This window comes from Pleurodeles waltl, chromosome 3_1 (genome assembly GCF_031143425.1).
Source record: "Pleurodeles waltl isolate 20211129_DDA chromosome 3_1, aPleWal1.hap1.20221129, whole genome shotgun sequence".
NCBI lineage: Eukaryota > Metazoa > Chordata > Amphibia > Caudata > Salamandridae > Pleurodeles > Pleurodeles waltl.
Window position 1 is genome coordinate 1435604611 of NC_090440.1, and position 27840 is coordinate 1435632450.

General features: G+C 50.5%; 1 protein-coding gene across 5 annotated transcripts in view; it reads left to right on the top strand.

The window, feature by feature from the left end:
* LOC138283366 (interleukin-18-like) overlaps positions 1 to 27840 on the top strand; it is a 233394-nt gene that overhangs the window by 136985 nt on the left and 68569 nt on the right. For all 5 annotated transcript variants that reach the window (XM_069221346.1, XM_069221349.1, XM_069221344.1 and 2 more), the window contains one exon: positions 22195 to 22331. In XM_069221346.1, coding sequence (XP_069077447.1) covers positions 22195 to 22331 — 137 coding nt within the window. The remainder of the gene's footprint in view (positions 1 to 22194; positions 22332 to 27840) is intronic.

The window sequence follows — 27840 nt, forward strand, 5'->3', positions numbered from 1 at the left end:
CTCTTCTGCACCGCGGGCCCTGTTCAGCGGTGCCTATCTCCACGGCGGGGCCCTGTTCAGCGGTGCTCTTCTGCACCGCGGGCCCTGTTCAGCGGTGCTCTTCTGCACCGCGGGCCCTGTTCAGCGGTGCTCTTCTCCACGGCGGGGCCCTGTTCAGCGGTGCTCTTCTCCACGGCGGGGCCCGGTTCAGCGGTGCTCTTCTGCACCGCGGGCCCTGTTCAGCGGTGCTCATCCAGCAGGTCAAGGGAGCCAGACCTGGCCTCGACTCCCAGCTCAGTCGCCCTCGGACCGTGACGTTTCTGGACCCTTCGGGGACAGACTCCTGGCCTCCTTAGTGTCCTCCTTCCCAGCTGGGATGTGGCATGTGGGGTCCACCTTCTCCGCGCTCCTGCTGCCCTTCCGCTCCTTTGATGGGGCTCTCGGGCCCTTGCCTCCCCTAGATGGTGTGGGTGGTGAAGTGGCCGCACATTGCTCCTTGGGGGCAGCCCTGTCGGTCCTCGCACGGCGGTCCTTGTTTTTGCGGGTCCTCTTGCCGGGGGGGGGGCTGGACGTGTCCTTGCTGCTGATCGATGTGTCACTGCTGGCAAAGGGTGGGCTCCAGAACCCAGGCACAACAGTGACACCCGAAGCTGGGCTGGTGGTGGCTGCGGTGCTCTTGGGACTCTTTGAAGTTGGATGGGGGAGGTCATCGGGGGGAAAGAGGTTAAGGTTAGCCAGGAAAAGTTTTTTAGGGCCAAGGTAAAGGGTAGGAGAAGTGGAGATGGAAGTGGAGGTAGAGGAGGTGGTTGTAGGAGAGTCAGGTGTGCTGTCATTGGGTGAAGGTGCTGGTGCTGTAGGCTGTCGTGAGGTGGATGGCTGTTGGGTGGGTGGCTGCCTGCGTTTGTGTGTCTTGGAAGAGGGGGTGACAGACACAGTGGGAGAGGACACAGGGGACGTGTACATGGCAGTGGGGTTGGTGACTGCACGAGTGTGGACTGTACTGGAGGGTGAGGTGGTGATGGAAGCACTGGCTGATGTTGGGGTGCATGCAGGTGTGAGTGTAGACGTCACAGGGAGGGAGGAGGGAGACGAGGAGGAGGGGGACACAGGTGTGGCAGTGGCTGTTGGCATGTCTGCATCTGGGTGTTGCTCGGGTGAGTGTTTGCGGGATCTGTGGTGCTTGTGTTTGGATGAGCTGCTCTTGGGTGTTGAGGTGTGTGCAGGCTGGTCTGATGGTGTGGATGGGATAGGCTGAGGAACAGGAGACAGAGACAGGCTGGAGGCAGTCAGAAGAGGGAGGCTGGAAACAGGGACAATGGCTGCCGTCAGTGCTGAGGCCAGAGCAGTGAACGCTCGTTGATGGGCAGCCTGACCCGAATGAATGCCCTCCAGGTACGCATTGCTCTGTTGCACCTCCCTTTGCACACCCTGGATGGCATTCAAAAGGGTCGTCTGCCCAACAATGAGCGTCCTTACCAGGTCAATGAGCTCCGCACTGAGGGCAGCAGGGGCAACAGGGGCAGGGGCTGAGGTGCCTGGGGCGAAGGAGACGCGCGCCTTCCTGGGCGAACCGGCACGGAGCGAAGACTGAGGGGCTGCTGGGAGGGTGGGGCTGGTGCGCTGGGTGGCGGCTGTACCTGTAGAGGCGGGGGGCACGGATGTTGCCGCCACCCCTAGGGAGCTCCCATCCGAGGACGTGTCGCTTTCGCTGCTCTCACCAGCGGTCCCCGTCGTGGTGCTCCCCTCGCCCTCCGGATCACTGGTTCCCTCGGTGTCTGTTCCTGGGCCCACCGGGGCCTTGTGTCCTGCAGCTCCCTCGTGCTCCGATGCCATATCTCCTCCGCCTGATGATGCTAATGCACACATGCACAAGAAGATGAAGAGAAAGGGTGGGGGGAGAAAAAAGAAGACCAGGTTGAGTGCATGCAATGTCAACACCGTTGGCGGAGAGGACAGACACAGGTGCCTAATGCACTAAGCCGCGCATTCGGGGTACACTACTCAGTACTACTGACTAAGACAACAGGCCAAGAGACGTCAAACGCGCACATGGGAGATGCTGGACCTTCAATGGCTGTACTTGTCACCCTACAGAGGTGGGGGCCGGGGGCACAGGGCCATGCCTAAGGGAGAGGACTACACTACAGAAAGCGCCCTGGCCTAATGTCACCCACAGCCCTCCTCCCCCACCCAGACGCCTCCACTGCGCAGAAAGATAGGAGAATGTGCTGATACTCACCCACTTGTGTCTGCTGTGATGTCTTAAAGCGCCCATCCAATTCAGGGTAGGCCACCGCCAGGATCCGGGACATCAGGGGGGTCATGGTGCGACTGGCACCCCTCCTACGTTGGGAGGCCATCCCCAGCAGTGTTTCTGCGGTCTTCCTTGTTCCGCGGCGGATGTCCTCCCACCTCTTGCGGCAGTGGGTGCCCCGTCTGTTGTGGACCCCCAAGGTCCGGACTTCCTTGGCGATGGCACGCCAAATCTCGATCTTCTGATGGGCGCTGACCTATTAGACATGTACAGGGTGGAAAGGAGGAAATCATCAATGACCTGCATGTTAGATGTAATTGGCCCCCACCCACCCACTTTGCCATATGGCACATGCTCTCATCTGTCGGGCGTTGCACTCCTCATTCGCCCCCCACCCCACCAACTTACATCCACCCCAATCCACACAGGCATAGGCCATTCCATTAGCACCCGGTGTACTCACTTGTTGGTCTGGAGGACCGTAGAGTAGCGCATACTGGGGGAGGACCCCATCCACGAGCTTCTCCAACTCTTCAGACGTGAAGGCAGGGGCCCTTTCCCCAGTCGCAGCAGCCATTGTATCTTCCAGACCGAGGTCACAGCAGCACTTGCAGTATAGGTCCTCTCCTGTGGATGATCAGGTCTCGAGTGATTAAGCAGATAGAAAATGGCGGTCACGCCCGCGGCGGTGCGTACCGCGGCGGTGCGTACCGCGACCGCCGGCGCACTTCGTCATTGGCTCCTGAAACCCATAGGCTTCAATGTTAACCAATGCGGCTTTGCGCCGCGGTCTTCGACCGCCTACCGCCACGGTGTGCCCCGCCAGCGCATTGACCTCACATCCCATTGTCCCACTTCACAGGTCAGGCAGCCGCCATTTCAAGGGCCCACATGGCTTAATTTTGACTGCGACACACAGGCCTAGGCCTTGCATTGCCACACATACACGCCTTTCAACCCATTGCCATTCTTTAACTGTGCAAGCTGTCTGTACGTACCTGTGGTTTGCCTGACTCTGTGCTCCATGTTGTCCTTCCTAGGCACCGTCCGCTGGGACTTGCGATGAGAAGGAGGAATCCTCGCGTGTACCGACCGCTGGTGGACCTGTCGACAATGGAAGAACGCCATATAATACTTCGATACAGACTTGACCGTGCCACTATCCATGAACTGTGTGCCCAGCTGGAGCCAGCCCTGATGTCCCCCATCCGCCAACCCACAGGGATTCCCCCTCTGGTGCAGGTTTTGTCAGTCCTCCATTTTTTGGCCAGTGGGTCATTCCAGACCACAGTGGCCATGTCATCTGGAATGTCTCAGCCTATGTTTTCTAAGATTTTGAGCAGAGTGTTGTCTGCCCTGATGAAACTCATGCGGAGCTACATCATTTTCTCCGAGGAGGGTGACTTGCCTACAGTGAAGGGTGATTTCTATGCCCTTGGACATATCCCCAACATCATTGGTGCCATTGATGGGACCCATGTGGCTTTGGTACCCCCAAAAGACGATGAGCAGGTGTACCGAAACAGAAAAAATTATCATTCGATGAATGTCCAGGTGGTCTGTTTGGCTGACCAGTACATCTCCCATGTAAATGCCAAGTTCCCAGGGTCAGTGCATGACGCGTATGTGATGCGAAATAGCAGCATCCCCTATGTGATGGAGCAGCTACAGAGACAACGTGTGTGGCTAATAGGTGACTCTGGTTACCCCAACCTGCCGTGGCTACTGACCCCAGTAAGGAATCCCCAGACAAGGGCAGAGGAACGCTACAATGAGGCCCATGGGCGTACTAGGAGGGTGATTGAGCGAACCTTTGGCCTCCTGAAGGCCAGGTTTAGGTGCCTGCATATGACAGGTGGATCCCTAATGTACTCAACAAAGAAGGTGTGCCATATCATCGTGGCGTGCTGTATGCTTCACAACCTGGCTTTGCGACGCCAGGTGCCTTTCCTGCAGGAGGATGGTCCAGATGGTGGTGTTGTAGAAGCCGTGGAGCCTGTGGAGAGTGAAGAGGAGGAAGACTCAGAGGACGACACAGACAATAGGGACAGAGTGATACAACAGTATTTCCAGTAACACCCAGGTAAGAATCACCCACGCCATTTCACAATTGCTTATAGCCTCCTGCATCTGTACTTTCTGTAGTTCCCCACAGATGTTTTTCATTAATTTTTGCCTTTCCCTTCCCTTCTCAGTGCTGTCTGACTCAGTACCTGACTTCTGCTTGGTTCGCCCATGAAATACAGCGTATTGACATTGGTATGTTGTCATGACTAATTGACAGAACAGAAATCGAACAGTAATATGTAATACATTTGTCAATAATACAGCATGACTCAAAACAGATTTGTGTGCAAAATGTGATTTATTTACAGTGCTAGATATCGGTACATGTGATTCTAAGGGTGATGGGTGGGGGTGGAGGAATATCCATGGCAGAGTCCAGTTCTCAGTCTCACAGGTGCATTGTCCTTTTGCCTGTGGAAGGATGGAGCATAGGCAGTTCATGGTTGGACAGGGTGGCAATGTGGGACAGTGGGAAGACTTGAGGGGGTATGTCCTGCAGGCGGGGGTCTTGACATCCTACTCTGTCTTTTTCTTTGGTCTCAGGCTCCTCTTACGGGGTGGTTGTTCTTCAGCAGGAGGTGGGGTTCTGGGGGGCTGTCGAGGTGTTGGGACCTCCTGTCCACTAGCACCGGCGGAGGTGGTAGGCTGTTCCTGGTCCGGGCTAGTGACAGGGGCCCTGTGTGGTGCACCATGGTCCCGCAACGCGTCCTCTATCCTGTGGAGGGCCAGGACGATGGTCCCCATTGCGGTCCCGATGATTCTCAGCTCCTCCCTGAACCCCATGTAGCGTTCCTCCTGCTGTGCCTGGATCTCAGTGAACCTGGCCAGTACCGTCGCCATCGTTTCTTGGGAGTGGTGGTATGCCCCCATGATGGTGGTGAGGGCCTCTTGGAGAGTGGGTTCCCTGGGCCTCTCCTCCCCCCCCTGTCGCACAGCAGCCCTCCGAGCTGCCCGGTTTCCCCCGGCCTCTGTCCCCTGGACGGTGTGCCCGCTACCACTGCCCCCAGGTCCCTGTTGTTGTTGGGGTGTTGGGTTAGCCTGGGTGCCCTGTAGTGGCAGACACACCGCTGATTGAGCTGTCCTAGAGATAGAGGCATGGGCCCGCTGGGTGGGAGCTGTGCTGGTGTCGGCAGAGGGGGTCGGGTCTGGTGTGGCCTGTGTCTGGGTGAGGGGAACCGACTGCCCAGAGGTCCCCGATGGTCCGGGCTGGTCATCAGGTTCACTGTCGACAGAGCTGCTATCCTCAGTGTGGGCCTGTTCCGGTGGTGGGATGGACACTTCTGGACCCTCCTGGCTGGTGTGTTGTCGTTCGGGTCCTGCATGGGGTAAGAGAGTTTGGTTATTATTTCTGTGTGTGCAATAGCATGCGTGTTGTGGGTGCCCTTGTCCCCCAGTGCAGGCATTCCCTGGAGGGAGGTGTTGTGAGGGTATTTAGTGGGGGGAAGGGGTTAGTGCAGTGGTCATGCTTAGGTGATGGGTGCCCATGATTTGTGTTGGCATGCAGGAGTTGGTGTTGGGATGGGTGGGTTGTGCTGGTGAGACATTGTCAGGGAGGATGTGTGCTGGGGGGTTGGGGGTGAGGGTGGGGGTGTGGGTTGGCATGCTGGTGGGGTGGGGGGGATATAGTAGTTGAGATGGGACTTACCAGAGTCCATTCCTCCGGCTACTCCAGCGAGGCCCTGAGGATGCAGGATGGTCAAGACCTCTTGCTCCCACGATGTAAATTCGGGAGGGGTGGGTGGGGGTCCGCCGCCAGTCTTCTGGACCGCGATGTTGTGCCTGGAGACCATCGATCGGACCTTCCCCCGTAGGTCGTTCCATCTTTTGCGGATGTCCTCCCTATTCCTGGGATGCTGTCCCACCGCGTTGACCCTGTCCACGATCCGCTGCCATAGCTCCACCTTCCTGGCTATACTGGTGTGCTGCACCTGCGAGCCGAAGAGCTGGGGTTCCACTCTTAGGATTTCCTCCACCATGACCCGGAGTTCTTGGTCCGAAAAGCGTGGGTGCCTTTGGGGTGCCATGGGGTGGTGTGGGTGAGGTGTGGGGTGGTGTATGTGATGAGGAGTGTGTTGGTGAGTGGTGCTTTGTGCTACTATGTGGTGTGTGTGATGGTGTAGTGTGCCTCAGTGTGTCTTGCTATGGATTGTCTGCTGTGTCTCTCTCTCCTTCTCTCAGTAATTAGGGTCGCAGGGGTTTGTGGGTGATGTGGGTGTGTGTTTTATAGTTGGTTGATTGTGTGGGAGTGGTGTGTGTATGTGTATCAGGTGTGTGTATTTCAAATTGTCCAATGTGGCTGTGTTTTAGTGATGTGTGTGTATTCTGACCGCGGCGGTGTGTACCGCCAATGGAATACCGCGTTTGAATGACCGCCGTGTGGATTCGTGGGTCGTAATGGCATGGGCGTATTTCTGTTGGCGTGACGGTGGAGGTTTGGTCATCTCCAGTTTATCGCTGCCCGCCGATGTGGCGGGCTGCAGTGGAGGACGGATTTTTGGAGGTTTGGCCGTTGTGGGTCAGAATGACCGTGGCGGTTGACCGCGGCGGTGTTATGGCGGTCTTATGACCTGCGGTAAGGGCATTTTACCGCCGAGGTCAGAATGACCCCCTAAGTAACTTTGCACCTAACCTTTACCAGGTAAAGGTTAGACATATAGGTGACTTATAAGTTACTTAAGTGCAGTGTAAAATGGCTGTGAAATAACGTGGACGTTATTTCACTCAGGCTGCAGTGGCAGGCCTGTGTAAGAATTGTCAGAGCTCCCTATGGGTGGCAAAAGGAATGCTGCAGCCCATAGGGATCTCCTGGAACCCCAATACCCTGGGTACCTCAGTACCATATACTAGGGAATTATAAGTGTGTTCCAGTAAGCCAATGTAAATTGGTAAAAATGGTCACTAGCATGTTAGTGACAATTTGGAAAGAAATGAGAGAGCATAACCACTGAGGTTCTGATTAGCAGAGCCTCAGTGAGACAGTTAGTCACTACACAGGTAACACATTCAGGCACACTTATGAGCACTGGGGCCCTGGGTTACCAGGGTCCCAGTGACACATACAACTAAAACAACATATATACAGTGAAAAATGGGGGTAACATGCCAGGCAAGATGGTACTTTCCTACACTCACCTAATAGCCACACACGGTGCCTCTGGAGTTGACCCATCACATAAGGGATGCTGCTATTCCTCAGAATGTAAGCGTCATGCACTGAGCCAGGGAACTTGGCATTAACATGGGAGATGTACTGGTCTGCCAAACACACCATCTGCACATTCATGGAATGATAACTCTTCCGGTTTCTGTACACCTGTTCACTCCTGCGGGGGGGTACCAAAGCCACATGGGTCCCATCAATGGCACCTATGATGTTGGGGATATGTCCCAGGGCATAGAAGTCTCCTTTCACTGTAGGCAAATCCTCCACCTGAGGGAAAACGATGTAGCTCTGCATGTGTTTCAGCAGGGAAGACAACACTCTGGACAACACGTTCGAAAACATAGGCTGGGACATCCCTGATGCTATGGCCACTGTTGTTTGAAATTACCACTTGCAAGGAAATGGAGTACTGGCAGCATTTCTACTTGAAGGGGAATTCCTGTGGGATGGCGGATAGCTGACATCAGGTCTAGCTCCAGCTGGGCACACAGTTCCAGGATTGTGGCACGGTCAAGCCTGTAGGTGATGATCACATGTCTTTCCTCCATTGTCGACAGGTCCACTAGCGGTCTGTACACCGGAGGATGCCACCATCTCCTCACATGTCCCAGCGCACGGTGTCTATGAAGGACAACAGCGAGCACAGAGTCAACCAACTCAGAGTACGTACCCACAGCTTACACAGAACATGAATCATAATCCAATATTTGGCCTGTATGAGTGTTGAGACAAGGCCTAGGGATGTGTGACGCAGTTAAAAATTAAGCCATGTGGGCCCCTGAAATGGCGGCTGCCTGACCTGTAAAGTGAGACAATGGGATGTGAGGTAACTGCATTGGCGTTGTACACCATTGCGGTAGGCGGTCGAAGACCACGGCGCACTCCTGCATTGGTTAACATTGGACCCTATGGGTCCCAGGAGCCAATGACGATGTACGCCGGCGGTGACCGCCATTTTTTATCTGTTCAATCACTCGCTACCTGATCTTCGACAGGAGAGGACCTACACTGCAAGTGCTGCTGTGACCTCGGTCTGGAAGAGACAATGGCTCGAGTGTCTGGGGAAAGGGCCGCTGCCTTCACATCGGAGGAGTTGGAGAAACTCGTGGATGGGGTCCTCCCCCAGTACACGCTACTCTACGGTCCTCCAGTCAAACAGGTAAGTACACAGGGAGCATGTTGTATGGGCTATGCCTGTGTGGAGAGGGCTGGATGTAAGAAGGAAGGGGGGAGAGTGCTCCATGCATGAAAGATGGTGAATGCATGTGCCACATGGCAAGGGTAGGGATGGGGGCCAATCAGTTTGACGGTGCAGTTGGTAATAACTTTGCGTTTTCCCCTGTACATTTCATGTAGGTCAGCACCCACCAGAAAAAAACATATTTGGCATGCCATCGCCAAGGACGTTCGGACCCTGGGGGTCTACCACAGACGGAGCACCCACTGCCGGAAAAGATGGGAGGACATTCGCCGCTAGAGCAAGAAGACGGCGGAGGCTCAGCTGGGGATGGCCTCCCAACGTGGGAGGGGTGCCCGTCGCACCATGACCCCCTTGATGTTCAGGATCCTGGAGGTGGCCTACCCGGAGTTTGATGGGCGCTTGAGGGCATCACAGCAGCCACAAGGGGGTGAGTACACTCTCATTCTGCTGACATTGCGCGCAGTGGAGGTGTCTGGGTGGGGGAGGTGGGCTGTGGGTTTCCCTAGGCCAGGGCAAGTTCCGTAGGCAAGGACCCTCCATAAGGCAGGCCATGTGGCACCCCACCCCACCTCTGTAGAGTGCCAAGTACACCTAGTCATGCCCCTGTGTCATCTGTGTGTGCAGATGTTGTCCATAGCCTTGTAGGCCGTTTCCCAGGAATTGAACAGTGGAGTCCAAGAGTGCGGCGTAGTGCAGGGGGCTACTGTGTCTGTCGTGTCCGCCAACGGTAGTGGTAATGCGTGCACTCAACATGTCTTTCTTCTGTCGTTCCCCCCCCTTTTTGTGGTCTCTCTATTCTTGTGTGCATTAGCATCATCAGGCGGAGGAGCAGTGGCACCGGAGCACCAGGGGGCTGCATCCCACATGGCCATGGAGGGCCACACTACGGACTCGGACTTCACCAGTGGGACAGAGGGCGAGGGGAGCTCCACGGCGGGGACAGGAGCTGAGACCAGTGACACGGACTCATCCTCTGATGGGAGCTCCCTTGTGGTGGTGGCAACATCTGTGCCACCCCCATCTACAGGTACAGCCGCAACCCCCCTTCCAGCACCGCCCTCCCAGCAGCCCCTCAGCCTTCCCCCGTGCCCGCTCACCCAGGAGGGTGGGCATCACCTTTGCCTCAGGCACCTCAGGCCCTGCCCCAGGCACCCCTGCTGCCCTCATTGAGGAGGCCATTGACCTCCTTAGGTCCCTCACTGTTGGGCGGTCTACCATTTTGAATGCCATCCAGGGTGTAGAAAGACAGTTGCAACAAACAAATGCATTCCTGGAGGGCATTCATTCTGGTCAGACGGCCCTTCAGCGAGCTTTTCAGACTCTGGCCTCAGCACTGATGGCAGCCATTGTCCCTGTCTCTAGCCTCCCCCCTCCAACTTCCTCCACCCAGACCCAATCCCCTGTACCTCAGCCTATCCCAAGCACACCTACAGACCAGCATGCACACACGTCAACACACAAGGGAAGCTCAGGCAAACATAAGCATCACACACATGCAGACACATCAACATCCACTGCCTCCACTGTGTCCCCCTCCTCCTCATCTCCCTCCTCCCTCCCAGTCTCGTCTACACTCACACCTGCATGCACTACCTCTACAGCCACTACGTCCCTCTCCAGCACACCCACCACCACAGCCCACTCACGTGCAGTCACCACCCCCACTACCATTCACACGTCCCCTGTGTCCTCTCCCAGTGTGTCTGTGATGCCCCCTCCCAAGATACACAAACGCAGGCACACACCCACCCAACAGCCATCCACCTCACGACAGCCTCCAGCGCATGCACTTTCATCCAAAGTCAGCAAACGTACACCTCCTACAACCACTACCTCTTCCTCCACTCCCAAACCCCCTCTAGCTTCCCGTCCCAGTGTGTCCAAAAAACCTTTCATGTCCAACCTTAACCTCTTTCCCACACCTCCCCCAACCCGTCCATCTCCTAGGTCCCGAACTAGCACTGCAGCCAAAACATCTCCGGGACCAGTGGTGCCTGTAGTCACCGGAATCTGGAGTGCACCGGCCACCAGGGCAGCTAGTGGGGCACGGAGCCACAGCACAGACAGTCCCCCACCTGTGAAGCATCAGAAGTTGCCCAGTGCCCGGCAGGAGAGGGGGAAGACTCCAGCCACCAAAGCCACTCCCTGGGGTCCCGGTGGGAGTGTTGAGTCAGCTGTGACACCTTCCAAGGTGGGGAAGGGCCACAAGAAACCCGACAAGTCTGGGAAGAACAGCACGGCGAAGAAGACTGCCATCATCCCCGCTGCCCAGGAGGCCACCTCCAGCACAAGCCCAGCTGCCCAGGACAGGACCACCAGCACAAGCCCAGCTGCCCAGGACAGGCCCACCAGCACAAGCCCAGCTGCCCAGGACAGGACCGCCAGCACAAGCCCAGCTGCCCAGGACAGGACCGCCAGCACAAGCCTAGCTGCCCATGACAGGACTGCCAGCACAAGCCCAGCTGCCGAGGACAGGACCACGAGCACAAGCCCAGCTGCCCAGGACAGGACCGCCAGCACAAGCCCAGCTGCCCAGGACAGGCCCGCCAGCACCAGCCCAGCTGCAGAGGAGGGGCCCGCCAGCACCAGCCCACCTGTCCAGGAGGCCACCGCCAGCACAAGCCCGGCTGGGCCATGAAGCTGAGTTCCTGCAATGGAGACCGCTGCCTCAAGCACCGCTGAACAGGGCACCGCCGTCTCAAGCACCGCTACACAGGGCACTCCATCTCAAGCACCGCTGAACAGGGCACCGCCATCTCAAGCGAACAGGGCACCGCTGTCTCAAGCACCGCTGGCCCATGAGCGGCAACGGCACTGACGCAACTGAGTCTGTTACGGGTTGAATGATGCACTCTGGGCACAAAGCCCCCTCCAGAACCAGTGGAGACTGTCATCCACTACCTCTGTCCTTAGCAGGATGAAGCACTCTGAGCACCATGCCCCCTCCAGAACCAGTGGAGACTGACATCCACTACCTCTGCCCTTAGCAGGATGAAGCACTCTGGGCACCATGCCCCCTCCAGAACCAGTGGAGAGATCCATCCACTACCTCTGTCCTAAGCAGGATGAAGCACTCTGGGCACCATGCCCCCTCCAGAACCAGTGGAGACTGTCATCCACTACCTCTGTCCTTAGCAGGATGAGGCACTCTGGGCATCATGCCCCCTCCAGAACCAGTGGAGACTGTTATCCACTTGAGAGAATGTGGCTTTCCACTCCCCAGGATATGGCAGTGGGCAAACCACCCACTGTAGAGACTTGAGAGACTGTGGCTTTGCACTCCCCAGGATTGAACAGTCGGCAAACCACCCACTGTAGAGACTTGAGAGACTGTGGCTTTGCACTCCCCAGGATTGAACAGTGGGCAAACCACCCACTGTAGAGACTTGTGAGACTGTGGCTTTGCACTCCCCAGGATTGAACAGTGGGCAAACCAACAGCTGTAGAGACTTGAGAGACTGTGGCTTTGCACTCCCCAGGATTGAACAGTGGGCAACCTACCCACTGTAGAGACTTGTGAGACTGTGGCTTTGCACTCCCCAGGATTGAACAGTGGGCAAACCACCCACTGTAGAGACTTGAGAGGCTGTGGCTTTGCACTCCCCAAGATGGAACAGTGGGCATGTGGCCCCCTCGTGGATTTGGAGTCGTGCACTCAACCGGCTGAGGTGCCACCCCTTTCCCTCCCCCTGTGGTGCTTGTTTAGTTGCTCTCTGATGCCCCTGCAGTGTTCTCTCCATCATGGTCGGGGATCTTGTGTGGGCCTCGCCCATACCGTGTGGTCTCAGTGTTCCACGGACTTTCTCAGAGCACTACCTGGACTACTATGCTTGGTATATATTTTGTACATGGTATATATATATATTTCTGCCTACTTGCTTTTAATATATTACAATGGTTGCATTCATTTTCTATTGTCTTTCCATTCTTCTAGGGGGTGTGGGGGGTGTAACTGTGATGTATTGATATGCATTAGTGTGTGTATTGTAGTGGGTGAGAGTGGGGGGTGTTGCGTGTGTATGTCCCTGTTTTTTCCCTCCCCCCTCCCCTGTGTCGTAGGTGCAGTACTCACCTTGGTCTTCGCCGCTGGCGTTCGTGCTCCTGGTAGAGGAGCAGGAAGACTATTGCAGGTAGAATTTGGAGTTCCGGATCCATGGCGTCCTCATTCCTCGTGGGGTATGTAGAGGTGAGTTTTTCCTTCGGGATTCCTGTTTCCGCCGTGTTTTTATCCGGGGTGAATCCGCCCCGGAAAAGGTGGCGGATTGGCCTGTCATAATCGTGTGGGCGGTACATTGTCTCCCGCCTGTCTGTTAGCGGTGACCGCCGCGCTGTTTGTTTGTACCGCCGTGGCGGTCGGAGTGTTAAAGTGACTGTCTTTGTTGGCGGTTTCCGCCACAGTCGTAATTGCAATTGTTTTACTGCCGGCCTGTTGGCGGTCTTACCGCCACTTTAACACCGACCACCAGGGTTGTAATGACCACCTTAATGTGCATTTCGAATACAAGGTTATGCATGCACATTGTAGCATTAATGTGTATGTTTATAAAGTTTCAGCTTTTCAGTGATTACATTGCATTAATGCATGTGTCTTAGTAAACGCATATTTTAATTCTATTGAGGCACACAATAAATATAATAGCAAATGTAAATGCGTATTTTGCACAATGATTGACGTGTAAAGGATGGAGTATAAATTGTGCTACTCCAAAGAAAATGCCTAGCACACCTTGATTTAGCAATATTTTTGTGGTATATTTGTGAAGTGTGCTCCTAAATGCACCACTAGCTGCATACTACATCCTTACCACTCTCCTGCTGAATGGGTATGGTTTATTTACCACACTTAGGGGATCATTATGACCCCGGCAGTCGGTGCTATAGTGGAGGTATTACCGCCAACAGGCTAGCTGTACCTACCTCCACTATTATGACATTGGCGGTTTGGCCAAAGCCAAACCGCCAAGTCAACACACCGACCGCCACTGCGGTAACGAGCACCGGGCTGCAGACTACAGTCTCCAGCCCGGCGGCGGTCACTAGGCCACCCATGGAATTTTGACTCCACCCACTGCCATGGTTTCCGTGGTTTCTGTACCGCCACGGAAGCCATGGCGGTAGGCACAATCAGTGCCAGGGAATTCCTTCCCTGGCACTGATAGGGGTCTCCATAGAGCTCTCTCCACCCTCCCGCTCCCACTCCCGACCCCCCCACATATACACAGATAAACGCACATACATACACACCCATACACACATGCATTCACACATTCACCCACGCATGCATACATTCATACACACCCACAGAACATACATCCAGGCACACATGCAAGCACCCGACACAACATGCATGTACACACACACCCAGTCATGCACACATGCATTACACACGCATGCACACATTCACACACAGTCACACACACACCCACACAACACTCCCCACCCCCCTCTCCAGTCAGAGAACCCAACTTACCTGCATGCAGGGGGTCCTCCGGCAGGAGACGGGACTCGGCGCTGCTGCCAGCAGCAGCATCCACCAGCAAAACACAGTGTTTTGCTGACATGTGCTGCTGCTGGCAGTAGCGCCACTTTACCACCGTCCGCCGCCATGACCGTAGCCAGAATTCCGCCAGACTTCTAATGGAATTCCGGCTACGGTCATAATGGCATGGATGGCTGGTAGTTACGACGACGGTATGTTGGCGGCCGTCGCCGTGGCAGTAGGCGGCATTTGCTGCCAAGGTCCTAATGAGGGCCTTAGTCTTGGTTAGATGCATCAGTTGTTTAGAATTCCTTTGAGTTTAGTGATGGCAGCACCCTCAGTCTGAAAATTATTTTAGTAGCATTGCCTACCAGGGCTTCAGGAGCTCTTACGGCCCTCGGAGCTAGATGTTGGCTTTTCTGATTCACTCGGTTGCAGGAGTCAGGCTCCAAGTGACAGAACTTACTGAATCTACTGAAGCATCTGCAGGGGCACTACAAAGGCTCATTGTTCATGCTCTGAATGGCCAAGCAGTGGGCATGCTCAATTTTGTAAATATAGAGTCTAATGCTAGCAGTTATGCCCTTGCTGCTGGGTGACTTCTGAAGACATGGCACAGTAATCACTGTGTTCAACGTGGAGTGGAGGGCAGAAGATGGCAGTTAGTAAAAGAACATAGACTTTCTTAGGAAAGAGTGTTGGGACTGGGAAATTAATGATATGAGAGCTGTTTGTTTAATTTTATAATAGAAACAATGCACAGGTAACTTAACAATAAAAAACTTATTGGGGTTGCTAATTCACTGTTCTTCCAGTTATCCATCTGAGACCTGTGGAAACTGGACAGAATCTCAGAAAAGAGGATTTAGCTCCCCAGAGTGATATGGTAAAAGAGGGGGCGCTCGAGTAACTGCTTTACACAGTACTCTGTTAGAGGGGGTGTACCAATAAATTAACAGGGAGCTGAGTTAAGGGTCTATCTTGACTCTAAAAATCCAGGCATGAGCTGAGCCATAGGAACATTTGGCATGGAAATTGTGCAACAAATATTATGTAAAAATGTGATAAATTGTCTCTAAATGTAAAAAAAAAAGATGTTTCTTTGATACACATTTCACCTTAGTACATCAGATGATATCCCTGCATTGAGCACAATCATTTAAACATGAACTTAGAAACATTCATGTCTCTACCCCTCAATCTGATGACAATACCATTAGTGAACTAAGAGGCAAGTAAGTTGTCATATGCACCCTATATGTGGGCTACATTCTTATTTTACACTTTGCAACATTATAGTCTATTAAGTCAAATACAAGAGATGTTTGCGCAGCACACATCCTCACCTATTTTAACGTTTTCTCATATGCAATAAAGAATAAATATGAGGCACAATCAAATAAAATATTTGCCAAAGATCGCACAGTTTGGTCAAGTGGCCAAGTCAGGATTGACCCCAGGTTTTTGGGTCTCACATCATGTAATTCAGTCACTAAAGTCGTTTCTGTCACCATTCTCGTTTCTGTTTGACATCAAAGTTTAATGCTTTGTCTTTCATTCTTGGTGCATGAGGTTAGAGCATGTGTAACAGGCAGAAGCCACAAGAAAGCTCATCTCATTTTAGGCCAAAGGGCTCAAGAGGACCTGAAGCTGAACCAGAGCCTAGCATCTCACTTGCGCCTTCATTGGCTCACCCACCTCTGTGAATTCTGTGCCTGAAAAAAGCTTAGATGCTGTTGCGAGCATGATACTGTTTTGTATGTGAGGATGCCTTAGCTTGCACTGCTGCTGACCATCTTGTATCTGTGCTGACTGTGCGGGTAACTTACACGGCTGCAAAATAATGCACATTGTGTGTGTGTGTGTGTGTGTTTACACAGAGGCTTGTGCTGCTGCTGCAGATGCTGTTCATGTGAAAGACGCTTGCATACTTGCTTCCCAGATGGGTATCTTGTTAGACCGGACAGCCTTATGGTGGTCTTCCCCCCAACATTTTGCCTAATTCCTACATGTTTCTGGCCTCATTTTTGTTGGCTTTAGGATTCTGTACAGTTTACTACTGCCACCTAGTGCTAAGGTGCTTGTGCTCTCTCCCCTAAACATCTTAACATAGGCTTATGCCAAAATTGCATATTTAATTTACTGTTGTGCAGTTTTACAATGCCATGTCACCTTGGCAAAATAACCCTTTTGCTAGGCCTAGACCTGGCCTTTTTGTACATATAAGTCACTCCTGAAATAATCCCAGAATCAGCCAGAGGAAATGGTGCAATGTATTTAAAAGGCAGGCTATGTACTTTTAAGTTTTAAATGTCCTGATAGTAAAAAACATTTCAAAGTTGTTTTTTACTACAGCATCCCTATCTCACATATTGGATAGCATAGGGATTACCTTACTGCACCTCTTCAGTGTAGTTCACAATCTGGAATAGATGAACACTTCAAGTTTGGTGTCTCTGGAATCGCAATTTAAAATCACAGCTTATGATGAAGTAGGATGTTAAACTGTAATTCTGAAAATTCCACTTTTAGAAAGTTGGTGTTTTCTTACTTTAGGCATTTGGGGCCTATTGACAGTTTCTGATCGCTTGTCTGTGGTGGGTGACAGCTGGGCTTTGTGTATTACCCCTAGACAGCCACACACATTGGGAGCGTTGGTGTGACTTGATAGACCATCTTTGAAGGATGGAAGGGAGGAGCTAGACCAAGCCTCACACCTGAACAGGCTGTGTCATGCCCCCACACAAAGGTCTGCATACCCCCCTGTAGTGAGTCTAAAGTCCGGGCAGGAAGGAAAGAACCTCTGTGCACTTTAAAGGCCTGTCTTTCCCCTTACTTCAAAGGCCTAACTGGGTACAAGTACTGAACCTTTGGCATTACCAACTCAGTACACTTCTGGAACTCTGACTACTCTGCCAAGAAGAAGGACTGCTGTGCTTCTGAAGGACTGCCACTCTGTTGGACTGCTGCTTTTCTGGACTCCTGCTGCGCTGTTCCCCTGCCTAGGTGAGACGGACCGACCTGCATCGGGCTAGCTGGCCGGCCTCCTTATCTGAAGACTCAAGGACATAAAAGACTTCCAACCATCCTGCTCCTACACCTGGACTCTGCCATATGTGAGTGTGCCCTGCCAAATGGTGCCACCCCAGACCTGGACCGTTGGAAGTGGGCCTAAGGTGTTTGCTTCAGCGGAACAAACTCATCCTCTGCTGCAGGAGCATAATCAATGCATTGCAGCTGTTGTGTGGAACAGAACCAGCACATCGCCTTTGGAACTGCAACTGCGATTGTATTCCCAATGCAAGGTCCTTGAATCTCCATGGATGGCAGCCTTGATAACAATGGTGAATCTGCACGAAGCAGCTTCTGTGCTCACTGAAACCAATGGATCACCTCGACTACACAATGCATCCTGAACACCGGTCTTCACGTCGCAACTCCCCGGTACCTGGATCCTCAATGTTGACACAGTAGGAACTCACACCCTGAACCCTCTGCATTTCAGAACCGATGCATTGTACCGGTTGCATGGAGAAAAACGATGCATTACCTTCACTGTGTGGATCGGAATATATGCAATGCCCTACAACCAGGATTTAAGATACTTTGGTTTAGTCAGCCTAAATGTGTCCCCGCTGACATCCTGCACACCATCCTGGTCAGCATGAACGTTTGACTTTGCCCCAGTCCACTGCAACCAGATATCCCCAATTGGCACTTCTTGCTTCTAAGCATTATTTAACAGTTTTGTCTTTTAAAATGTATAACTCATGTTCTACCTATTGGATTTGTGTCATTCGGGTCTTGTTCTATTTATTAAAATCAAAGTTTTCTAATCTGGTGTGGAATCTTTTTGTGTGGTGTTTACAAATAATGTATACACTGCCTCTAAGTTAAGCCTGACTGCTCTGTGCCAAGTTACCAAAGGATGAGCACAGGTTAATTTAGGGTTTGCCTGACACTTACCCTGGCTAGAATTGTTGTTGCTGTTTGACTAAGGTTTACACCCCTGTCAACTAACAACCCAGTTACTAACATGTGAGTTCTATGGTTGTGAGGGAAGCGTTAACACCTGCCTTGTATTTGGAAATCGTGCTATGCGTGTGAGTCAAGATAGCACTCAGCCTGTGCTGTTCCTTCTGCTTATACCTATTCTGAAATGCTGTGTTACTTTGCATTAGGAAATGACCAACCTCAGCAGCTATTTACTTTAGTTCATCCCCCAGCAGCTCACCTGCAAATGCAGACTAGTGCTAACTGATTAATGAGAGTACCAGCAGCTCCTCTGCCATTACAATTAAGCACAACTATTATGCCCAGAGTGCCAGGCATCACTGCTGCTAGCTTCAAACCTATGCCTCCATCTTGAAAACTATTCTGCAGCCTCTATGATTTAATACTTTTTCAAGATCGCAGACTGGTGCAAAGCTTCAGTTTTTAACATTTTTATGCCCTCCACGTTTAGGTGGCATATTTTTTCTTTACTTTTCTTTATTTATTTTAGCTTATGCATTCACTACAAAGAAAATCACCACCTTGTTTTTAAGATGGCAAGTGGATTTTTTTAATGCCAAGACCTTTTCCTGCAAAATTCCACAAAGATCAGACTCACGTAGACTGCAGTGCAGGCCCAAATGCAGCTCATGGGAGATTGGAAACTTAAGTGGAAATTTAGGCTTCAGCGTAGCTTAACTCAAGATCTTTGAATTACACCAGTGGACCAATACACCAGATACTCAACCTGTGCCTCCTACGCCACCATCTGCCCAATCTTTGCTCCTTCTTAGTGAGCAATGTACCCGTGTGTGAGCAATGTGCTTGTGCGAATGCAGGATAGCTAACATGTTTTCTAAGTCTTTTGTGAGGGATGTGCCTGTATGAATGCAGGATTAACGTCCTTTGTGAGTGCAAGGTAAGTTGTATATAGGTTGAAGTTGTGCCTGTGTGAGTGCAGAGTGAGGTATATGCCTTTGTGAGTGCAGCATGAAGAATCTACCTATGTGGGGGTAGCAAAGTGAATTCAAGCTCTCTGTATGTTAAGTCTTTGGTTGCATGCACTTTACAAGAGCCAAACATATTAGTGATGATTTCAAGGGTTATGGATTTGACATGCAGAAATGCAGTGCAGGGAGTGGAAATACAATATTGTGTGTATAAGGGCAGTAGTAAGTTTTGATATGGCAGATGCAGACTCTGTCAAACAGGTTAAGGAGTGTTGAGGGCAGTTGACAGACAGGTATCTTGCTGGGGATGGGTCTTAGTTACTTTGCTTGCACCAGGTCCCATGGCCACCTAGATATGCCATTGTAAAGAGGGGAAACATTGTTTTCTTTACTCTAGAAGCTTGCTTTGTTTGAAGATTTCAGCTTGATATTTGTTTTTTTTGTAACAACATTCACTGCATGGCCCTCGAAACATAACAACAGGTTTGTCTCTCCTCATCATACACAAGCTTTTTGCAAGCATAAGGTTCATGAAATTGCCATGTTGACTTGGTCCAAGCAGGGATTTAAGTAAGATGAAAATAGTGGGGGGGCCTAAGAGGGGCATGGCCTAATATCTGTAACTAGGAATCCTTTCCAAGAAGTGCGGCCTATGTGTTTAAGGGTGTGGCTTAAATGTAGTGTATAAACTAAAATGTTGTGCTTCTCAAGGCATGACATCCGACGGTTATTTTGGTTCTACTCTGAGTTTCAGTTATTGCATCCAGATACACCACTGACACCCACCTAAAGCAAGCCAGGACCATCTGATTTGCTAATAGTTGTTAGATGTTTAAGAAAAATGGGTACCAACAAAGACATTTTTTCAAATAATTATTATTGAAAGGTTTTCAATTGTCAAAATATGATAGTGTGACTTAATCATTTCTAAAGTCTGTGGAAAGTTTAGTGGTCTTTCGAGTTTCTCAATTACGCCTGTTCTTCCCTTCACACTACTTTCTTCTGCAGTCCGTGTTATACACTTAGGGCCAGATGTAGCAAGCAGTTTTGCCCATTCTGTGTCTATGGGAAAATGTGTTCGTACATATGGCCCTTAGCTCTCTTTCTTCACATATCCTTCTGAAATCCACATCTATATATCTCACTCCTTTCCTCTTCAGATCTCTCCTGCATGTTCTTTATCGCATCTTCTTCACTTCACAATCCCACACAAGAACCACACCCACTCTCTTGTAAGCACTGCACTTTCTATTACTTTCGCTCTGTTCATATTTTGCCAACTGTGTAGTCCTCCTTCTCTTCTCACACATTTGTATATAATAAGATTTGCAATGAGCACACATGACCGTCACTCTGTGCCTCTCTGCAGAGAGGCCAAGTATTGAATGTCCATGAATTCTGAACACATTTTTGACCCACTGAAAGACACTGAATGGGACTTACACCTCCTTCAGCATCAACCCCAGAGCTCTTATTCGTGTCCTTTTATAAACAGTATCCAAGAGTAGTATGTACACACAAAAAACTACTGAAACCCAACATTCTGAAAAAAAGAAAACAATCCTAGCGAATGGAAGAGTACAAAAACTATGTGCAATATAAACCGGAACCACCTCAATTACATGAATATTTTTATCGTGTTTATATTCTTTGCTCATAATTCGATGAAAGTCTGTTTCAATGTCTGTTTGTACTTACTGTCGGGCTTTAGACCCAGGGGAATGCAAAAACTGTGGGTCCTAGGATTCTGCCTGCATGTCGTCAGGAGGCGGTGACAGCTCTTTCGTGTACTGTGCTCAGTCATCACAATTTGCTACAAATGGACTGTGTTAAAGTCTGAATCCAATTAGGGAGATGTTCAGCCATTTATCGTTTTGAATCTGATTATTTGAGAACTGTTCCGGTGTTAGTAGTTAAGTTTTTACATCTGCAGCACTCTTGAGCATTACATTGTATGGTAGCCGGTGCTTACTAAAACTGTATTATTATTATTCGGAATTTATTATGGGGCAAGAACGTCCATCTTCATCCTGGACAGTGCGAAAGAGAAAAGGTGAGATAATTTTAAAGAATATTGAAGAGATGCAGTCCAGGACTTGGTGGTGTTACATAGGGGGTCATTACGAACTTGGCGGGCAGCTACCGCCGCCCGCCAGGCGGTAACCGGCGTGCGGCCGCATTGTGACATTCCCGCTGGGCCGGCGGGCGCAAACTTGGTTTGCGCCCGCCGGCCCAGCGGGAATGAGGCCGCAACATAGGAGCCGGCTCCTAATGGAGCCGGCGGTGTTGTGGCCGTGCGACGGATGCAGTTGCACCCGTCGCGCTTTTCACTGTCTGCTATGCAGACAGTGAAAAGCTGGCCAGGGCCCTGTTAGGGGGCCCCTGCACTGCCCATGCCAGTGGCATAGGCAGTGCAGGGGCCCCCAGGGGCCCCAGGACACCCCTTACCGCCACCCTCTTCCTGGCGGTGCAAACTGCCAGAAACAGGCTGGCGGTAAGGGTGTCATAATCCCCAGGGCAGCGCTGCCGGGGCTGGGACTGCGGCACTACCGCCACGGTCGTAATAAGGGCCTCCGTACCGCCAGCCTGTTGGCGGTACGGACGCCACATTACCCCTGGCGGTCTCTGACCGCCAGGGTCGTAATGACCACCATAGTGTTTAAGACATCATACATAGTGAATTCCTTCCTTGTAGTTTCTTCTTCAGCTGTCTTGTTCCCTCCTACGATCATAATTAAGCACATTAGTCTCTAAGGGAATTCCTAGTTTCAAATATTGCAAATCCTGCTAATGTGACGCAAGGAAAAAGCGAACGGCAAAGACTTCAAACAGAAAGCAGAGTGCAGAACTCCATTTTGCAGCGCATCCTTTGAATCAAGATGCCAAGATTGATCAACAAGCCCTCCTGTGGGTCATAAGTTTAAAGACCGCCCTCCATTATCCTTCTCGTGTCAATTAATGTCCCAGTAAATCAGTTAACTGTAAAATGCGTTATATACAATGCTTATACATGGGAACCAGAACCAGAACAAGTTATTGCTTTCATGATCTCCAACATCTCTTGCAGACAGAGATGGAATGATGCATACTGTTTATTTTTTTTTACAGATACTTTTTATTTCAACTTCAGTACATATAAGAACACAGAAGTTCACAAAGGGGTGGCCGTGACATTTAACGTCCAATGTAATGGAAAGAGCTACATGATGTTCAGTGATGTAGAAAACGGATTAATTCGCTTTAAGGTAGGAATAATGTTCATTTGGATTGTTGTTGCTCTTTACAGACCCTCAATTTAATCAGATGATAAAGGAAGACACATTTTGCAGACTATCTGGTATGTGGGCCTATTTCGTCATCTCAAATGATGCCTATAGGGTACTAGAAGGACACAGAGGAGCTTGCTTTTACAGGAAGCTGATGGGAGCAAACAACCAGAACTAAATAGCCTTGCCTAAAAGCTAAAAATGTAGAACACTCAACATTGTCAAACAATGGTTCTTCGTGTTTGTGTTGAATATGTCATTTTGAGATAAGTTCAGAAGAAAACCATGTCCCTCACAAGAGTACAATATGTGTATAAACTGGAGGGCTTTCTTTGACATCCGAGCTGAAGGTATAGCCGAACTTCGCAAGAGGGCCATAGTGTACTTTATGAAAGCCGTCTGTTTTATTGGTTTAATCGCACGAGAAAAACATACAGCCATGTCGCCTTCAACCCGGAGGCTGCTCACAAACATAAACAGAGCAAACCCAACAAAACAAGAAAAACTCTCTCCCCTCCGACCCCCAACTCTCCGCCCTGCCCCTAGCAATAATATGTCCAGTGTGCTGACTGCATCGTACTACCAACAAGTGCTACTCCTGCCCTCTGTGTTATCGATTGCGGCCCAGCCTGCTCCTGCGCCAGCTACTGTGGCCCTCTCAGGTGTGGGAATCAAATGCAACAGTTGTAGGTATTTAGGGCGGATCAATTTACTCGCTTTCGGCGGTAATAATTGTATAAAGGTGGCCCAATTATCATGATAGGCTTCCAATGTATGCTCTACCATTAGTGTCAGTCACTCCATACCCCAAATATGCCAAGACGTATAGTCCAGAATCCTATCTGACCGAAGAGCGAGAGGATGTGATATTTTTCGTGCTAGGGCCCTTTTTTTGATACCCCTTATGATCTTCAAAGGGTTTGTGAAGGGATTAGGCAGCCCAAGAAGTACATATGCTGGAAAGTAGGGAATTTGCCTGTTGAAGACCGAGTCTATATCCTCAAGAGTCTTTCCCCAGAATCTAGTTAGTTTGGGGCTGTCCCATAACAAATGTACCAAAGTACCAGTGCCTCCACACCCCATTCAGCACTCCATACTGTGCTCTGGGTCTAAGGGCCAGATGTAGCAAGGGTTTTGCGACTCGCATACGGTGAAAAACGCCGTTTGAGAGGCGCAAAAGCCTCTCCGCAATGCAGAAATACTTTTTGCGAGTCGGATCCGAGTCTCAAAATGCGTTTCCGACTCGCAAATAGGAAGGGGTGTTCCCTTCCTATTTGCGACTCGCAACGCTATGCAAGTTCATTTGCGACCATGAAAGCGGTTGCGAATGAACTCGCAGTTACCATCCACTTGAAGTGGATGGTAACGCATTCGCAAACGGGAAGGGGTCCTCATGGGACCCCTTCCCCTTTTGAATGATCACAAAAACTATTTTTCTGAAACTAAAGGTTTTTTTTTTTTTTTTAAGTGCAGCTCGTTTTCCTTTAAGGAAAACGGGCTGCAGATAGAAAAAAAAACTGCTTTATTAAAAAGCAGTCACGGACATGGAGGTCTGCTGTCTCCAGCAGGCCACCATCCCCGTGAGTGCCCATACTCGCAATGGGGTCGCAAACTGCGACCCACCTCATTAATATTAATGAGGTGGGTCTTTGCGACCCCATTGCGAGTTGCAGAAGGTGTCTGAGACACCTTTCTGCATTGCAAATTGCGAGTTGCAATTTGCGAGTCGCTCGGACTCGCAAATTGCAAGTCGCATTTTGCTGTGTTCCTACATATGGCCCTAATTTCTGCATTCTAACAGGTGCCCAAAACCAGTATGAAACAGTCTTAATGGCTGTCTTGGTAGTCGCTATATTACGTGCTGCTTGGTGGGCTCTACAGAATATAGCCTCTCGTTCTTGGAGTGATTAGGGTCTCCCTCTACTTGCCTACCAGTTTCCCTGACTGGCACTGTTAGGCAGGGGAGGGAGGAAGCCTAGGAACGAGTACAGCTCAGAGCTCAAGTGGTTATCTTTATCTTTACCTTTACCTTTAAATAACAGCCACTTCTTGAATGGCTTTAATTTGGGGTGTGCGTGGGACTTAATAGAGGAGTACATCTCTCAATAGCAAGCCTGCAGATATTGCCTGCAGTTGACCTCTGCTAGAATGAAATCGTTCTTTAGTGTATCAAAGGGATAATCCCAGATTCGGCAAAAAGGTTGTCTATCAGCTTTCACTTCACTGATTGCCAGCACTTCAAGTAGTCCCCTCTGAGACCCAGCGGGAAGTCCGGGTTATCAAAGAGAGGGGTAATTGGTGAGGCAAATGTTTGTCTATTTTGGATCACTACCTTGTCCTACACCGCAAGTATGGCTCATGGAATAGTAAGGAGCACGACAAACCTGCCCTGTCTAGGAAGTCAATGTATTTTCTATATATGAGAGCCTGTGATAGCCTCGTCCATAAAACAGCAGTGTTTCTCAGATTGGGACCGCCCCCAGTGTGCAAGGACATGAAGCTGCAAAGCTTGTTAGTGTCACATGACATTGGGCATCAGAATCCTCCTTTTGATGCAGAGTGCTATGTAAGGTACTGTGCCATGCATGGTCATTTCCCACCTCATACAGGAGAGGCGACATGTTTCTACATGGTGTTAAGTGAAGGGCTGGATTGTGCATAAAATTCTAGGTAGAATGGTTATTTTAACTGCAGCAATTCACTCTAAACATGAGCCCCAAAGACTCTGCCAGCTCCAAAGGTCTGGTTTCACTTGTCTGTATAGACGGTGGTAGTTAACCTCAGCTCTTTTTGCTGCATTAGGTGTGAGCTGAGTCCCAAGGCAGGGGAGAGGGTCTGTGGACCAAGCAATCAGGTACTATCGTGACGTTCAGTATTTGGGGTTTTAAAAACGTTCACCTTGAATTCTGAGACCTTCCCAAAAAGCTCTTGTTCCCAGATTAGCACCAGCAGGGACATTATGGGGTCCTCTAGGGCCACTATCACGTCTTCTGCATTAAAGTTGATGATATGGCTGTCGCCACGAATGCGCAATCCTGTGATTTGTGGGTTGGACCTACTGCATTGTGCCATGGGCTCCAAATACCCCAAAAATGTTAATAGTTTCCCACGTAACCCCTCATTTACTGGGCTGCACATACAAATAACTATCCAGTGGATATCAGAGGGGAAACAATCAACACTTGATAGCACAAAGCTCAGTGAAACCTTCAATTAACACTGAGTATAAATTAAATCCTGATAATTTGATGTATTGCACACTGTCTACATTACTGTATTCATTCCAACAACACACAATCATTTATGCAGGTCACTGACCAGAAAACCATCAAACATTAAAACAGTATCTATATTTTGAAAATGAGAACTCTCCAGCTGTTTACATGAGCAACATTATAAGATTCATCTCTTTCACATATTCGGTGAATGTACTCCGGATGCAGGGAAGTATATAATCAGTCTATTCTTTATTACTTCCTTACACTTTTATGGAGCATGAGGTGGTTGTCCCAGCTCATCTAGCATATAATCCACCTGATGGTAGTTTCATCTGCAGAGAAGTAATAGAAAATGCCTTTTAGTTCCTCCTTCTAATGTTCTAAACTAATCATCTGCTCTCCCAGCCCCCACCAATCTTACTTGATCAGCATCACCCTGACCGGTAGCTTCTCTCAGGTTTTGTACGGCTCTCTCATTCAGCCACCAGTATCTTCTAATACTTTGTCCAAAGCCGCCTTTGTTTCTTGTGATATTGTGCCTGGGTCTGGTTGTGCCACTTAGCGGAGCATTGTACTCTGCTACTGGTAGTCACGGCCCACTGTTGCTCTACCAACTCTCAGAGGAGAAACCTGTGCCTCAGTTTCCATAATACCCAAGATCCAGCATGCCTCATCAAGTTTCTTAATCTGGTGTAGATAACCCTCCCAACACAAGATTATGTGAAATGAGTTGGCTCAACCGTAGGCTACAGCATTGCTCTGGAAAAAGTCTGTAGTTGGACAAAAGTCCCATTACCTCTGGAGAGTGATCATGAAAAGATCCTGGAACAAAGTGATCTTGTGGTGTGGGAACTGGAGCAGGTGTGCATCCCTCGCCATTTTAAGATTCTCCTTTTTCACTTGAAAACCATGACTGCAGACCAAAATGCCTGGAGTCTTGGTAGTCTATTCTGTGAGCTCTGTCGAGTTGAATGATCTTGGTATTGTTTGACCCGAGGATGTTTTAGAAGAAGGCCCTCACATAGTCCATGATGTAAGTGTCCTCTGCCCCCATCGGGACCCCGCGTACTCCGATAATATTACAGCCCGAGCAGTTCTCCAGGTCCTCAATGTTTGCCTGGAGTTCCACTTGCCACTCTCGGAGGCATAGCACTTCTTGTTGCAAAAGTTAGAGCCCCTCACCTCTTGCCATCTCAGCATCTTCCAGGAAGGATACCCTGGCCCCCAAAATAAGCAGATCATGTAGCACCTCTCACAGTTCAGATGTGAGGTCATGTTTCACAGTCTGGCAATCTATTCCCAAGAAGTCAAACAGAACTTCCATAAATGCTCTCATTAGTGAAGCCTGGTCATGGTTCTGCTTCTCAAAAAGTAGGCTCTTTTGTGACAAAGGACCCTCTAACGCAAGAGCATTCATGGATCTCATCTGCATGTCTAAGACCGTCCTAAGGATCCCCAAGGCCTCAGAGATCTGCCCCACATTGCTGTTGTGGGTGAGCTCAGTCTGGCCTCTGCCAGGAGAGGAACTTTCACTTCTCTGCCCTCCACGGCCTTCGTTGTAGGCAACGAGACAGTCTAGATAGGGAGCTCTGCAAGGCCCACATGTGTGCTTTAACAATTCCAGACTGTATCCCCTGTTGGGGGTCGGGAGATATTTATTATTATTGCCAAAACTGTTCTGACCTGGGCCATTGCAGTTAAAGAGGTGGCAATGTAAGATGGCCTGGGTACCCCCACCCCCACTATAGTAGCAGAGGCTGCCTGTCTCTCCACATTCTGTCTCCACAGGATGTGAATTGATCTGGAAGCAATGGCTAAAGTCTCCCATGGCTCAATCTGAGGACATGAAGCCTTATTTAGTGGCCCGGTACCCCAGAGAGGGGAGCAGCAGTCCAAATCCTGCCCACCAGACACCCGGTCCAGGTGCTCGCTGTGGCCTTAGCCAGTCCACACCAAACCCCACTGGGCCACTCCCACGAACCACCTATTGCATCCTCCCACACTGCTGCTCACCGCTGGCACTCAGTTCTCACAGGCTGGTGTGTCCACTCCCCTCTTATTAGCCCTGGAGAGAGGGATTCTCTACTCACCATACCACTGTGATGACCTTGTACAGCTGGCAGCTCAGCGGGGCTGCACGATGAACTCAGCCACCATCTTGCTAGCTACGTGGGTCTCACTCCACCACTGCACCACTCGCTCAGCTGCCCCAGTCCCTGGCCACCAGCAAACAGGGGGCTTCGCAGGTGTCTCCCTCATCACCTGCGGTC